The 16,648-nt window shown below is 35.6% G+C and overlaps 1 protein-coding gene across 1 annotated transcript; it reads left to right on the top strand.

Annotated features, from left to right (window-relative positions):
* Positions 1-11,953: 11,953 nt before the first annotated feature.
* On the top strand, positions 11,954-15,787 carry LOC136234723 (increased DNA methylation 3). Its single transcript, XM_066024198.1, has 3 exons — positions 11,954-12,152; positions 14,659-14,828; positions 14,939-15,787. The coding sequence occupies exons 2-3, from the start codon at positions 14,660-14,662 to the stop codon at positions 15,223-15,225; spliced, it is 456 nt and encodes a 151-aa protein (XP_065880270.1). The 5' UTR covers positions 11,954-12,152; position 14,659; the 3' UTR covers positions 15,226-15,787.
* The last annotated feature ends 861 nt before the right edge of the window (positions 15,788-16,648 follow it).

Raw genomic sequence — 16,648 nt, 5'->3', positions numbered from 1 at the left:
GGAAAGGAGCTAGCCTTCTCGGCTCGTACCTAAGTTTCCCGAACCCACACCGGTCTCCCGCAAGGGATCGGTGTTCATTTTCCCATTCGTGGGTGGCGACTCTTCCATATCTCTGAGCTCCGGTCCTGCCGAGCAGCTTGATTCCACGATTGGTTGCTTTCGGCGCCAATCACCGCTTACGTCGCCATGAGGTTGTCCACCCCCCGGTCCGCCCGGGAGATTAGGCCGCGGCACCTCGTCTAACAACGGGGACGAAGTCAGAGACGGAGAAAAATACTCCGTGCCGCTACCAAGAATCCTCCATTCTTGGTCGCGACACGCGTCGCCCAACTCTCCCCCTTATTATTTCGAAGGTTGAATATCCATTCCCCCATTCTCGGCCGAGAATTTACATTCTCGGTAAGTTCAGATTTTCAGGAAACATAATTTGCACATGTTCGTTTTCGACGAAACGCGTCCGTTCGATTGGATAAGAACGCCTCTTCGCAGCAAACATGACTCCTCAACATCTATAAATAGAGAGTTGATTTCAGAGTTAAATGATATATTGAAGAGAAGATTTAGTACAGAATTAATGCAGAAATTCTGAGTCAAGCAATTCAGAGTTAGAAGTTCGATCTTGTAAAAAGCAATATGATGTACACACATTGTTTATCAAATAATTACAAACACAGTAGCATTTAGATTTAGATTAAGATTTGTTCATATTAGTTTACATTCTGGTAGTAGAAGGAACCGTCTCTATTCCGAAGATTCAGCGAGAAGATTAAGTAGAGGATTCGACCTAGGAGCCTGACAAACTCTAATCGAGGTTCAAGGAAATGATCGACAACCCGTTCGCTTGAAAGTCGACGAAAGCTTCCATGCTTCTTTTTCTCTATAAACTTGTATCAAATTCATACTTCATCTAATAAAGTTTATTCAATTCAATAGACTTTTATGTAGCACTTCTGTAACTGATCCGAAGTGAGTTCTGGTGTTTTCATTAAAACATAGTTGAATTCAAAATCTTTACAAGGAAACTTTGTTGAACACTTAGGCAAATTGATATCTTGGATTAAAGTATTAATTTGGTTAAGGAAGCAATCTAAACCAGTTAGGAGGATTGTCTGCGTTCAAGGCCTTTTAATTGAAGGAGTTTACGTTATTACATTTATATAATTTATACAAAGTTTAAAGTTGTTTTCTTTGCTTAATGCAAACGAATACATTTCTGCCCTTTTCTAAAGCACTAAACGTTTCTGTCTTGTAAATTCATACTCAAAACAGAATTGATTTCTAACATTCTACATGCTCTAATCTAATTCTTATTCTATCAATTTCAAAACCAAATCCAATTAAACGATTTTCCATATTATAAACCTTGAAAGTAAATCAAACTGAATTAAAATAAGTTTCGTTAAAAAACGTTCCATGTGGGATCGATATCATTTTATTACTACAAGCGAAACCGTGCACTTGCGGAAATCGCTCAACATATAATCTCATCTTTTTTGGAACCCTTATTAAAAAATTTACTTCTCTTTCATTTTAGGACAAATGCTAGATTCTTTTATAATATGTTTCTAACATTCATACTGACTTTGACAACTAAATATTTTCAACCTTTGAAGATTATCACATCAATCGAGCTCTTGGGCTAGACCCAACATTTAATATATGGTTATACGGAGAGTTGATTCAGCATTTAACATACAAAACAGTGCAATTGTAAGCTTAATGTTTACGAAAAGGTACAATTTTAAGCCTTATTAACAGAAAATGAATTTTTTTCAAGTACAATTTCATGTTCTGCTCATTCTCCAACCTTCAACATTCTAGAGACCTAATAAGATTTGAAATTGCATATTTTCTGTTAATGGAAAAAAACTCATCTTCTATTAATAATGATCGAAATTATAATGTCTGGTAACGTTAGATTTAAGATTGCATAATTTTATACGTGTAGACTAAATACGTTCTCTCCCATTAATTATGGAGCTAAATTTATACTTTGTGATTAAATTCATTGATTAAATTTGTACCTTATCCTTAATCCTTAATGATTGAAATGTTTTATTTTAATAAAAAGTTTCTCTCTCTATCAATTTATGCACAAAGATTTTTTTGGAAGAAATTGAAAAACAAGACATAAAGAGATTTTTTAAAAGGCATTATGCTAAACTAAAGCTTTAAAATTAATTAAGATACTAAACTATCAAAACTATCAATCAGGTCTTTGAACTAAAAAAAATCATTAATTAAATCCGTATTTTATCCTAAAATCAGAAACTGTGACTGTTTGATATAGACGGTAATAATTTCTGTGTTGGTTTAATATGAGTTCTGTGGAAGAAGGTTTGAAACTGTTTAATCGAATGATTTTCGATGAGGCATCAATTGATGATTTTTGTTTAGAATGGGGATTCAATTGATGATTTTTGTTTAGTTTAGAGATCTGATTGATGATTTTGATAGTTTAAGGTCCTAATTGATTTTGAAGTCTTAGTTTAAGGAGCCAAATAGATATTATACTTTTTTTTAAAGATGATAGAAATAAGAAAAAAGAAAAGCCAAAAGTTACAATGACTGATCATTCATAGTGGTTTTGTTGAAAAATGTAAAGTTCGGTGATTTTATATTATATATCGTGAAAACGAGTAAAGTTCAGTGGTTATGACTGAGTGTAATTTATCTAATACATACTATTCCTAAAGATGAAGATGTTTTTACAACACGTATTTACATTAAGAGTATTTAATAATTTCTATTTTTCAATTACTTAAAATTAGAAGTGGTAAAAGTCACGCTACCCAATTACAAGACACGAAATCTACATGTAATTTTAGTGTTTGGGCTTAACTTAGTAGGTAATATGTCATTTTTGGATTGACACGAAACTGACATGCAAATTATTGGGTTGAGTTTGAGTTGATATGCTAATCCGAAAACGATACAAAATAACACAAATGTTTAAAATTATTGTTATATTCTCTCCTGTTTTTATATGTCACTTTATTAATAAAGATAATAAAATCATAATTATTACTTGCAAATATGATTTGAACCTCCCAAATTATTATAAACACATTATATGACCACCTAACATGATATTAATAGATTTTTCGATGGTTAGTGTTAACATATTAATCTAAAAATGACATAAAATATTTAAAATGTACAATACGTTCTTATATTTTTTAAAATTATCCTTAATATATATGCATAAAAAAATTACATGTAACCCGAAAACACGACATGAAATCGACATTAACCCGAAAATGTTAATACGATTGTGACATGAACGTTTTTGGATTAGGTTTGGGTTTACAATTTTAACACGAATCCGAAAATGACACGTACGAATACGACTCGAACATGATAATTGTCAGATCTATTTCTTTTTTTTTTTGAATCAAAGAATCAATGAATTAATGAGCCAAATTTTGGCAAAATTGTAACATAGGTACAGAAATGAAACTCGGTAAAGAATTAAAAAATAGTGGACAAGTGTTAAACCGAGAGGCCCGGGCCATTGCATGAGCGCTCCGTTGGCTTGCCGCCTAATCCACTTGACTGAGTACGAGTCGTTGGATGAAAGAAGTGATCTAATTAACAAAATCTAGTCGCCAAATTCAGTGTCGTCAGTTGTTTTCGAGTGAACCGCATCCACCACAAGTTTGGCGTCAACCTCAAAAACAACATTTTTGTGCTGCGCTTCTGCAACCCATTTAATAGCCTGAATTAACGCCTCTGCTTCGCATTCTTTGACTGTATGTCTGTTGTGTTCTATAGCATTTCGACCTCCGATAAACATTCCATTCGCATCCCGAATCAAGGCTCCGACCCCGAATTGATCTTCACCCTCAACGGTGGCTGCGTCCATGCAACAGGACAGATGCCCAAACGCCGGAGTATGCCAAACCGAGCAGACCCCCACATCCCGACGGTTTCCTGATCTGGTCTGATTTGCGTCTGCGGTGGTCCTGATTTTGAGATTTTTCGCTGTCAACCAGTCGCTCCGAACCACATTAGCCAATGTCACAATGGACTCCGTGGAACAAACCTCATGTTGCCATAATCGGACATTTCGTGACTGCCATAAGCTCCATGAAATTGTTAAAAAAACAGCAGCTGCACTATCTGTTGCAGAGTTCAGGAAATTACTAACCAGCGAGGAGAAATTTTCAGCAGTTTCCGCCATCGATTCGATACGTCCTAACAGGCCTACCTTGTTCCAAACCCGCTTAGCACACGGGCATTCCATGAAAACATGCCAACAATCTTCCCAAGAGCCATTACAATTAACACAGGTACTGTCTACTTGTATCCCTCGCCCCTGAAGACTAACACGGGTTGGTAAGCAGTTCCGTGCAAGTTGCCATCCGAAATGATGCACTTTAAGGGGGATATCAGCGGACCATATCTTTCCCTAAGCTCCCGCCACGTGATACCTTTCGCCATTCTCCATAGCCGTAGCTAGTTTATACGCGCTTTTCACCGTATATCTCCCGGATGGATGATGTTGCCAAATTAGACGATCGGTAGGTTCAGAATTTACCAAACTGATTTTCTGCATTTCATTAATATCACTAGCTTCAAAAAGCTCCTCTAGTAACTCCACATCCCATTCCTTTGAATTCGGAATAAACAAATCGCACACCTTTAATTGTTCAAGCCCTTCGATTATTGGGGTTCGAATATGACCATACCCCTCTCCTTTCAGCCACTTTTCCTTCCAAACATTTATTGAGTGCCCGTTCCCAATTTTCCACCTAACCCCCTCTCTGACAATTAGTTGGGAGCTCCATAAACTTCGCCAAATAAAGCTAGGTGAGTGCCCCAGAGAGGCGCTCATGAAATCCCTTTTTGGATAATATTTTGCTTTGTAGATTTTGCTAACAAGCGAAGATGGGTTGTTAAACAAGCGCCACCCTTGTTTTCCCAACATGGCCAGATTGAAGGCAGTGAAATTACGAAAACTAAGACCTCCAAATAGTTTTGGAGCACACAATTTATCCCACGACAGCCAGTTCAGACCTCTCTCCCCATTTTTCTTATTACCCCACCAGAAAGAATTTAGCATTTTTTGAAGCTCATCTGCAGTTGAAACCGGGAGTAAGAATACACTCATAAAATAGATAGGGATAGCCTGACCTGCTGCATGTATGAGAGTTGCCTTTCCCGCTTTTGAAATACCTTTCCCCCTCAAACGTTGAAGGCACTGCCAGAGCTTATCTCGGAAATGAGCAAAAATTGCTTTCTTCGACCTACCCACAAGGGAGGGAAGGCCCAGGTATCTACCAGTATTCAACGGGGCAGTAATGCCCAAGATACTAGACACTCAAACACCAAGCTCCTTAGCCACGTTCCTGCTGAACATTATTCCGGATTTCGAGCAGTTAATTGCCTGCCCTGAAGCCATTTCATATTTTCTCAGTAGCTGCTTTAGAGCCCTAGCTTCCGAAATCGTAGCCCGACAAAAGAGAAAAGCATCATCTGTGAATAATAAGTGAGAAACAGAAGGAGCACCTCTAGTCACTCGGCATCCATGAATTTCCCCCTTACATTCTGCATCCTTTAACAAGGCCGTTAACCCTTCCACACATAGCAGGAATAAGTACGGTGATAAGGGATCTCCTTGCCTGAGTCCTCTTCTAGGAGTCACAGGGCCCACTAGTTGGTCGTTTATTTTGATCATATACTGAACCGAGGACACACACATCATTACTAATCTGACCCATTTATCCGCAAACCCCAATTTCAACATTAACTCCCTTAAATAATTCCAATCCATTCTATCATAGGCCTTACTCATGTCCACCTTCAGTGCCACATTTCCCTCTTTCTTTGTCACGTTCTTATTGATGCTGTGGATAAGCTCGAAAGCAATCAGGACATTATCATGGATTGAACGTCCCTTGATGAAAGCAGATTGATTTTCAGATATCAACGAGGGCAGAAGAACTTTCAATCTGTTCGCCAGGACCTTTGTAAAAATTTTGAGTAGAACGTTGCAAAGAGCAATTGGACGAAGTTCGGACATAGCAGACAGACTGTCACATTTTGGGATTAGGGTGATAATAGTTTTATTCAGATCAATTGGAATAGTACCTTGTTCGAACCAGCTTACACCAGCAGCGTACACGTCATCACCGATTAGATCCCAAAAGTGTTGGTAAAATCCCGGATTGAATTCGTCCGGCTCCGGGGATTTATCAGGATGCATCTCAAATAATGCTGCTCTAAATTCGCACTTCAAAAGGGGTCTCAATAATTGTAAATTAACATGTTCAGTGACCTTAGGCTGAATTTTATCCACCACCTCACACCAATTACTGTTACTGTCAGAGAAAACACCCTCAAAGTAAGAGATTGCAATTCTGCCCAAACCAGCCGTTTCTTCGCTTTAGGGAGCAGATAGGGGATTAGACAAACCAATCCCCATCTTCATTCTTTAAACGATATAAGTGATCTGTTTCCTTCTCCCATTGGCAAATTGATGATAGAATCTGGTATTTGAATCACCCTCTTGAAGCCAAAGAATTTTCGCCCTTTGTCTCCAATGGTCTTCCTCTTGAACAAGCAGGTGTACCAGCTCAGTCCTAGTCGTTTCATAGTTTATCAGGGCCTCCTCACCTCTCCCAATCCTTAACTGTTCGAGTCTAGACTGTAATTCTTTTATTCTTCGTCTGAAATCAGCCCCCTGAGTTCTATTCCAGCGCGTTATTGTGTCCGCAACCCTGTTTAATCTCTCCTTAACCTCCTGAGAAACCGTCGTCCGCCACGCCTCAACTACAACTTCTCTAAAATCCTCAACACAGGTCCACCTATTTTCAAAGCGGAATTGTTTATGGAAATTTGGCTTGGTGGCAGGGGACGTGTGGAGAATAATAGGCGAGTGATCAGATGAATGAGTTGTACCGTTAATACAGAAGTGATCAGGAAATCGCACTTGCCACTGGCTAGTGCACAAACTTCTATCCAGCTTTTCCTGAATTTCATTCGGTTTTCCCCTGTGTCTGATCCATGTAAACTGATAGCCTTGTAATGGGATGTCATTTAGCTCACAGTCTTCAATTGCATTCCTGAACCCCCTAAAACACCACTCCGGATGTTCATTTAGCCCCACCTTATCACTGTGAACCAAAAGGTCGTTGAAGTCACCAATGATAGCCCAAGGTAACGAAGAGGCGGCAGCAAGGCTTCTTAGCAAATCCCAAGAAGACCTTCGTCTAGCTCTCTCCGGAAACCCATAAAAACCCATAATACGCCAATCCCCGCCAACTGTGTCACTGACCATCAGGTCAATATGGTTAGAAGAGAAAGAATTTAGAGTGCATAGCTTCTCTTCCTTCCACAATGCACAAATCCCACCACTCCTCCCAATACAATCAACCACAAAACAACCATTGAAACCCAGTTTCACTCTGATGAACTCCATACGGGATTGGCAAACTAAAGTCTCATACAAGAAAACAATGTCGGGCATGTGAACACGAACTAGTTCACATAGAATGGGAACTGCCTTGGAGTTGCCCAGTCCCTGGCAGTTCCAGCTAAAAATCTTCATTTCTGAGGGCAAACCGACTGGTCCACCTTGCTGGTTTGTGGCTTGTTCACATGCTGAATGTTCGGATTGATCTGTTCCTGATCTAATTCATTGTGTTCAGATCCCTCTACCTGCTCTTGGAGAATCCCATCCACCTCCATATTCTGTATACTGACCTCCACTACCTTCTCCCCCGACGCCCCTCCTATTTCAGAATCAGCCCCCCTTCTCCTTTTCCTCTCATCCACGATCTCCAAACCCTTTTCCGGCATTTTGCCTTTTGCTGGTTGATTTACAATTGTCTGATGATCAAAGATACTTGCCCCAAAATTCCTTGCTAGATGAGAAAGATTTTGTCGCTGAACCTGGTGATGCACTTTCACTGCTGAGCTACTGCCAAACTCTCCTGATCCTGCTCCCAATTCGGATGGCTTCAGATCCGACTCCTCTTTCAACCACTTTTCTCCTCCAAGGAGATTGGAGCGGCGTACTGGTGCCCTAAGAGACACATCCTAGTCCCTGATGATCTCCTCTTCCTCACTACTGAAGAAAATCTCACAATGACGATCCAAGTGACCAATTAACCCGCAAATGAAGCAAAATGTGGGTAATTTTTCATACTTGAATTTACAGTGCAACCATTCTCCTCCGGCCCTTCTAACTTTCTTTCCTCTTTGCAGCGGTTGTTGTATATCCACGCTAACTCGTATCATTCAGCCACTTGCTCTTCGTATCCATCAGGACAAAGGTGCCTATAAAATTCCTTAAGGCTTTGGCAACTGTCTCAGTAAACAATTGTTGGGTGAGACCATGAACTTGCACCCAAAAATTGACGTGTGTCAATTTTGCTTCGACCAGTTCTTCTTTCTCCTTCAATTGGTACAAAATTACCAGGTGGTTGTCAAAAGTCCAAGGTCCGTTGTCCATCACCCATCTTAGGTCATAAGGATGAAAGAATCGGAATAAAAGTAATTTACCCCCAATTTCAGATATCGACATACCTTTGCCCGGTCTCCAAATACTGGCCATGCGATGCTTGAATATCTGGAAATTATAATTTCTGTCTGTAATTAGTGATCCCACTAGGCACCACTTGTAGTCGATTGCCGCTGGATCCGTTGGAGGTGTCTCGAACTCGAAACCGTCATCAACAATCTTCAGTTGGTTTAGGTGTTCTTCCATTCTGAACTAATCGAAGAGTCGATTAAACCGAGGGTGTAGTTAATTGGCGGTGTGGTAAGGACGATATGGTTAATCGATGGGGAAATTGAGATTGAGAAAGGTCGGTGTTGATGGGATATAGGAAAGGTGTGATTTGCTAGAACCCTAGCCGGCGATACAAATATCAACTCTCAAAAGGAGTAGCAGGCTCTCAAGGGGAGCAAAAAAAATTGTCAGATCTATTTCAAATGTTCAATAAGTTAAAAATCACTTATTATCAAAATCAAAATATTTAATTTAAAATTTTAAGTTGAACATAATATTTTTATATTCAGTACTTGTTTCTAATATTTATCAAAACAGTTACATCATTTAATACTTTAAATACTTTATTTAACACTTAAAATTCAATACTTATTTTTCAGTTGTATCAAATATCAATTTAATTTGAATTTCAAAATAGAAATATTAATAATTTCAATAGTATTAATTTTTTAAAGGCTGACTGTATTTAGATCTATGTGCTTGATTCAAAACTTCAATTATTTCCATCAACTTTTAAAAGTTTTAAATATCTCCGTATTCTTGTTCAATAACTTTATATTATTATACAATTGCATTCAATAACCTTATATTTTTATCCAATTATATTGAAGAACCGCAACTTCAACTGTCCTTAAACTTTTAAAAGTTTATGATTATTTGTCTTTTTTTTTTTCGAGACATGGTGAACACTTTGAAATATAATGGAGTGTGCCTCCCATTTTTTATATCTAACAAATTTTATTAAAAATTATTAGATTATTAAATGCAATTAGATGATAATAAATGATTATTTGAAATTTTTAAAAATTTAGGGGTGAAATTGAAGTTTTGGAAAATCATAACACCTCCCAACTGAACTTGTACAGCGGGCTTAGGCTCTGTTTTTTATCGCTGAAAAAAACTGAATTGAACTGAACTGAATTGAATTGAACTGAACTGAACTGAACTGAATGCTACTAAATACTGAACTGAACTGAACTTAACTGAATGCTACTGAACTTAACTGAATGCTACCGAACTTAACCGAACTTAACAATAATGACGATATTAGACTTTAAAATAATTTTAATGATAATATTGGACATTAATAAACTTATAATAATAATAATAATAATAATGGTTCTAATAAATTTAATAATATCAATAATAAATAAATATATTATTAAGATAAAACTAAATTGAATATCAAATAAAAGCCCGGATTGATAAAATCTTGGCTCGATAAAAGCCTATGCAATTAAATAAAAGTGAGTCTAATTTAAATTAAAAATACAAATTACATACAAACACAAATTTACATATAATTTAAAGCCTATGAAATTAAATACAAATCTTCATATGAATACAAACTCTTAATTTTTTATTTTAATTAAGGGTTAAAGTGCAAAAATAACGTTTTGGGTCAGGAGTAATTTTACCTCTAACGTCTAAAACGGTGCAATTTTATCCCTAACATTGATACATTCGGTAAATTTGAGAAATAATTCATAATATGGATGCAATTCCTAATTTTTAAATATGGATGCATACTTTAGTTTTAATTTTTTTTATTAAACGATATATACTTTAATAAACTATCATTTCTTGACTTTTATCTAATTTATAGATAATGATAAACTATAAATAATAATAATAATAATAATAATAATAATAAATAAATAATGATAAATTATAGATAAATAATAATTATTATTATAATATAATAAATAATGATAAATTACTGAATACTGAAACTGAATGTTGAAACTGGATGCTGAAACTGAATGTTGAACTGAACTGAATTGAACTGAACTGAACTGATTGCTACTGAACTGAATTGAATTGAACTGAACTGAACTAATTGTTACTGAAATTAAGTGATAAAGAACAGGGCCTAAGTGGCAGGTTGACAAGGTATTAGAGCATATTTAACAACATCTTAGTTTGACTCTTAAGTTAAAATTTGGAAAGTGAGAGTTAAAAATCAGCTTCAATAACAGTCTCTTAGAGCATCTCCAATTGAGGTTGTTCTAAAAATTGCAAAAAATTAACACATCATATTAAAATATAATATTTTATTAATTTAGTAATATACATCACTCTTGGCAACTTTTATTTAAAAATGTTCAAATAGTAAATCAACTTTAAAAGTTATCACAATGACCCCACAAATAATTACTTAATATATAATTTATTTACTTATAAATATTGGCAACCAATAGTGAAATGAGAGAGAAAGTCATCAAAAAGGTGAACAAATAGCATTCAAGTAAATCAATTTTTTTTATATTAAAAAAATGTTTGACAACCTTTTGACAACTTTTTTAGCACCCACCATCACTCAAATAGTAGGCACCCTTTAAAAGTTGCCAAACTAAATGTTACATCAGCTGTCATTCTTTTGGGCACCCTCTATTGGAGATGCTTCAGATCACTAAGAGCCTCTCTATCTCATGTATTAATAGAAAGCATCTTTTCACCTCCTCGTGCCTTCTTAATTCATTTTTTTATTAATAATTTATTATTAGTGAGTCTCTTTTCTCTTACTAATGGTAAATATAACAATAATTAATAATTTTAATGATAAAATAATAAATAAATAAAATGAATATAAAGAATATTGTTAGAGATAATATTTTTTAGTTACTTTTAAATTACTAAAAGTCAATTATTTATATTATTTTGGGATAAGGTGCAAAAATATCTCTAACATCTAAAATGGTGCAATTGTGAGAACCTTTTTTAGGTGAGGACACTTCCTTATGGTGAGAACACTCAAAACTACGTCGTTTTGAGTATAAAATTTAACAAAAAATGCTGCTGCTGGTGGTGTGGTTCAAACCTTAGCCTCCTCACTTACACTTCACACTGCTTACTACTAAGACAATTGCTTTTTTTATGTATTATGTCGCGCGCTGCTTAATATACCACTGTCCTTGTAGCTTCTATTGTTTAATATTTGACGCATGCACTTATTAATATCGATTAAATTCGCATAATAATAAATTATTAATAGAAAAAAAATTTGTATAATAATTAATTATTAATAGAAAAAAATAAGGAATAAAATATCTCAATTTTATAATAATTTCTAAAATTGATCCAATTTAACAACGTTAGAATAAAATTACTCTTAAGTGTGAATGTTAAAAATAAAAATTTCAGCATTTTAGAGCCTAGGATAAAATTGCTCATCCGTTATTTTTGCACCTTATTTCTGTTATTCTAATGGATTACGCTCCCAGGCCTTAAACTTAACCCCACTATACGATTCTGTCGTTTGCGCCTCTTCTCCACGCGACGAGTCTGAGACCCATTGAGACCTCACTGTAAGCCACTTTCTCCTCACTCTTTCCCTAATCATCTCTGCTCTCGCTCAAGCTTCGCATTGGCGGTATCGGCAACTGTGGCTTCCTTCTCTCCCTTGCAGTAATCTGTAAGTTTCCTTTCGCCAAACACCTTTTCTTATCTTCAAAAACCCTCGATCGAAAGAGGGACAAGAGATAGGGTTTCAGTTACTAGCAGAGTAAGCTCAAAGTTTATCTATGGCTCTTACTGGTTTCTGGTTCATATACATTTCTGTTGATATACATGCTTTTTAGTTCTAATTGTTGAGGAAAGTTTGCTTGCTAGTAAAATGTCGCTAGTCGGAGGAATTATATTTGTGAATCATAAACTAGACTGTTGTTAGGGTAGGATGAGGGGTGAAGTGGTCATTCAGAGAGTAGATTAATCAGACTCTTTTTTTGCGTATAGTTTGAAGATTCTCGTGTTCTACTGTTGGATTGAAGTGTTTTCGGTGAAAATTGGTTGTATATTTAAGTTTAGTTATGCTTTTTTTTTTTTGTTAAGGTTTATATTAGTTCATGAACTCTTCATAATTTACACTTAACCAGTGTAGTAGATCTGAAATTGTCATGCATAAATTATCTGTTCCCGAAGGTATGAGCTCTAATAATTGTTGATCTATGTATCTTTCTCCATGAATTTCTGCTAGTTTGAGATGCATGATAAATTAGACTACTCGAATTGGTGGTTCTCGGTGAATAATTTGAATGTTTTCCTAACTCATTTGTTATGCTTTTCTGTTCCGGAAGTACAATACAAGCTCTAATAATTGTTGATCCATGAGTTTGGTGACAGTTTGATATGAATAAATGTTAGACTCGAATTTGCGGTTCTCGGTGAATGATTTGAATGTTTTCCTAACTCATTTTTTATGCTTTTCTATACGTCGGGAGAACATGATGATTGATATAGTGCTTGCACTCCGACTATGTTTTTTACTAAATGGAGTAAAACTGTAGGGTCAATAACAGATTGGATGCCAAATATTCTTTTAGAATACAGTTAGCATTCCGTGTAGGCAAGTTGAAGTTAATATGCTTGAGAAATTAAGGACGTAAAACAAATATCAAAATGAAACACCTAAAATGGACATGGTTCCTAACATACAAAGTAATGTATGAGAAAGATTAAATGTATGATGCTATATATGAGTATGAATCCATCTCGTAGATCTGAGTTAAAGCAAACAAGTTCTTTGGTTTACTTTAGAGCTCTGGGTTGTTTTCATCAATGGACTTCAATGACAAGTATATTGATCGAACTATTTTTCATATCCTGTAATTGCTCTTGCTGCTAGAGCCGAGGCTGAAAAAGGTACTGTTATGCCTCATAGTCATATTTCTTACTTGTGTCTTTTACATGTTGAACTTGTCATTCATTTTTCTTATACCTAGCTAGATATCAGGTTTTTGTTAAATCATATCAAAAGGATTCTGCCTTCTAGAATATGGTCCATTGAAGGTTCCAAGGGTTTATGATTCTCATTGTGTTTGCGATAATGATTGTATCTTGGAACTAGCCGCTTCAAATACGAAGAAAATAGTTATTTTGTTAATTCAAATTGATAGTTTCCGCATTAATGATATTGTTATTTCTTTTATTTTTCAAAAATGTATGGTCGATGCATTCATCTAAGCATAGAGAAAGATTGTCTTTTCACTCTGGGCGTCTTGTGTCTGCATGAAGTTTGTAATTTAAGAGGTTAGATTAGAACTCATATGTCGTTTAGATTATGGTTAATAGCTTTCCGTAATTGTAGAAATTGTCGTTTATCGATAAATGTTTGTCTCTTAAATTCGTCCTCTATAATTTGGTATTAAGTGCCATCCTTTTGTCACCATCTTTCTTTTCGAGTTACTATCAATAGCTGACAAAAAGAAAGGAATTTCTAAATGTGAACAAGTTATTGAAAAAAGGAATCTAATATTTTTGCCTCTCTTCCCTCTAATCTAAAAATTCTTCATATTTGAGGGTATTATTTTAAGTAAAATAAGGCCCACTTATTGTGCGTGTTGTCTATTCGAGTACCTTGTTGGAACTCTTATAACTTTGTAAATATGATTGTTTTATTCTTATTATATTATGTTGTAAAAGATCGAACACTTGATGCAACAATGATATTCTTGCTCGATATATGAGATCTCCAGAGTAGTTGTACTTAGACAGTATCATGTGTTTGTTTTATGCTTTTGTGTTTGTGGAACCGAATTAATTGACTTGTTCTCTTGATGATGTGTCATTAACGGGAGTCTGAGGGTGCAACGCCTAGTGTGACTGAGGACATAGGTCACATTGACCGAACCATGTAAACTCTTTGTGTCTGTGTGATTGCTCTAGTTTCGGTCTTTGTTTTTACTTGCTTGATTTCTGTTTGATTCATTTTCATAAATACATTCCAAAAATGTGCACCTTTTTTAGTGATTTCTCTTAAGTGCACTGTGCACATCTTTTAGGCGTTCCTCGCAGCCGTAGATGTAGCAAGAGACGCATAATACTTTTGTTCATAAGTTGATGTCCCAATGGGCAGTGCCATTGCTATATGTTGGTTTGAATATGTAGTAACGATGCTTAACCATACGCTTTATCCTTGGCAGCATGGATCAGCAAAATATTGGCAGCAACTTACAAGTGAAACCTTTTATGAAATATAGCGGAACAGCAAAGGAAAGTATCATTGCACCACCGTTTGGTTTAATGGACATAGGCATTTCTGCAGATGCCTATCTTTTTCGGGTTGCATTGCCTGGCATCCGAAAGGAAGAGTGTAAGTTAATCACTTAAAATGTTGGATTTTACAGCATTCATTTAAAACCATGCATCTCAATCGGGTGAAATTTATCATTGAATTTTAGATGTTTGTGCTTATGATTTCAGGTAATATAAGATGCTTGATTCTGCATGATGGGACGGTTTGCATACGAGGCAAGATAACACCTTACGCAGGGGGAACTGTTACAGGCCCAATGGGTGCTTATCAATTAAGAGTCCAGCAACTCGCTTCACCTGGACCATTTACGCTCTCGTTCAAGCTACCTGGACCAGTTGACCCTAGACTATTCACTCGTACTTTCCGTGGCGATGGTGTCCTTGAAGGGGTCGTGATGAAAATTAAGGTACCAATTGTTAATTTAGATGGCGGAAGCCCTCCTAATGCGGTTTAGAGCATCAATTGCATCCAATTCGGGAAACAATTGCAATTCGAACAATGTCATATATGTTATGTACAGTGGTTCGTCTCTTTTCTGGTTGTCGTTAGTCATGAATGTATTTGAATTGGCTATGGAAGAGGTTTTCTTCTCTCATTGACCAAAGTTCAGTTGGAGCCATGGATGTGAAACTGAAACCAAATTTTGGAACTCTAAAATAGACCTATTCGGTGGCCCTTGTACTCACACTGCCCGCCTAGGCCCGTGTCTATTGGGATCCCACTTGAACAAGATAAAATGTCATTAGACCTAGTCCGGTGCAAGCCGGTCTAAGTTCACCTGTTTTTCTGTTGGATTTGGAATTTATAGAAATAGGACAGGTATGTCCGGCTTGACCCGACTTTTAACATTATATTGGTTGGGCTTGAGTTGAATGTTTTAATTGTAAGTCCATAATGCCCGGGTTGAGTCCGATCCAGTCAAACCGGTCCAGTCTTTCTCATGAATAGGTCTACTCTACTCAAGTAAGATGTTGGAATCAAAGAGTTAATTTTATGTGAGTTTTATATTTATTTTATGGGATAAGGTCCAAAAACACCCTAACGTTGATAAACATTAGCAATTTTACTCCTAATGTTTAAAATGATGTAATTTTATCCCTAACGTTTGCAGCCAAGAGCAAATTTATTTTAAATATTAACAGGTTTGATCAATTTGAGAAATAATTAAAATGTCACAGTCATGAATCGTGTCGTCTATACCTTTATGTGTTGTTTTTATTACTTATTAGTTTCTGTTTACAATCATATGAATAGATGTGATTTTTTTTTTTTTTGAAAAAAGTTAAAAATTATACTGTATTTTGTACGAGTTGGATAAAAAATCTAAATATTTCGTTTATTTAAAAATATTAATTTTTCAATTCTATTTTTAAATCACAAAAAAATATGATATATTTATTTTAGAATTATCTAATAGATTCAACTTACCAATGTTAAAAGTAAAATTGTTCTTCCAGACAATGTTTGGGTTGAAATTGTACCATTTTAGATATAAGAGGTAAAATTTCTCATAGCAATTAACGTTACGGGTAATTTTACATTTTTTTTTTTTTAAGAAGTCATTGCTTAGCTAAGCCATCAAGATCAAGAAAATACATTTAGAATTTGGAATTGAAGTTTTGACTTGCATAGCACAAATTGTAGTACACATACCAAATTTTCTAAGTGTGAGAATCACGTATGCAATAATTCCAATCACCATCAAATTAAGTAATTTCTGAAATGAGAATTGGAATTTCCTCGAAGAAGGTAGGTGTCCCCAGTCAAAATACTAACAAAATCATACAGCTATTAAGAAGCTATGTCTTCGGTAGATTTTGCGAGTATGATTGAGAATGAGAATTAAAAAATTACTTGTGATATGTGTATATATGCCA

Source organism: Euphorbia lathyris, chromosome 7 (assembly GCF_963576675.1).
Source record: "Euphorbia lathyris chromosome 7, ddEupLath1.1, whole genome shotgun sequence".
Taxonomy (NCBI): Eukaryota; Viridiplantae; Streptophyta; class Magnoliopsida; order Malpighiales; family Euphorbiaceae; genus Euphorbia; species Euphorbia lathyris.
Note: the sequence above shows the minus strand (reverse complement) of the source record. Positions and strands in the feature narration are given on the sequence as shown.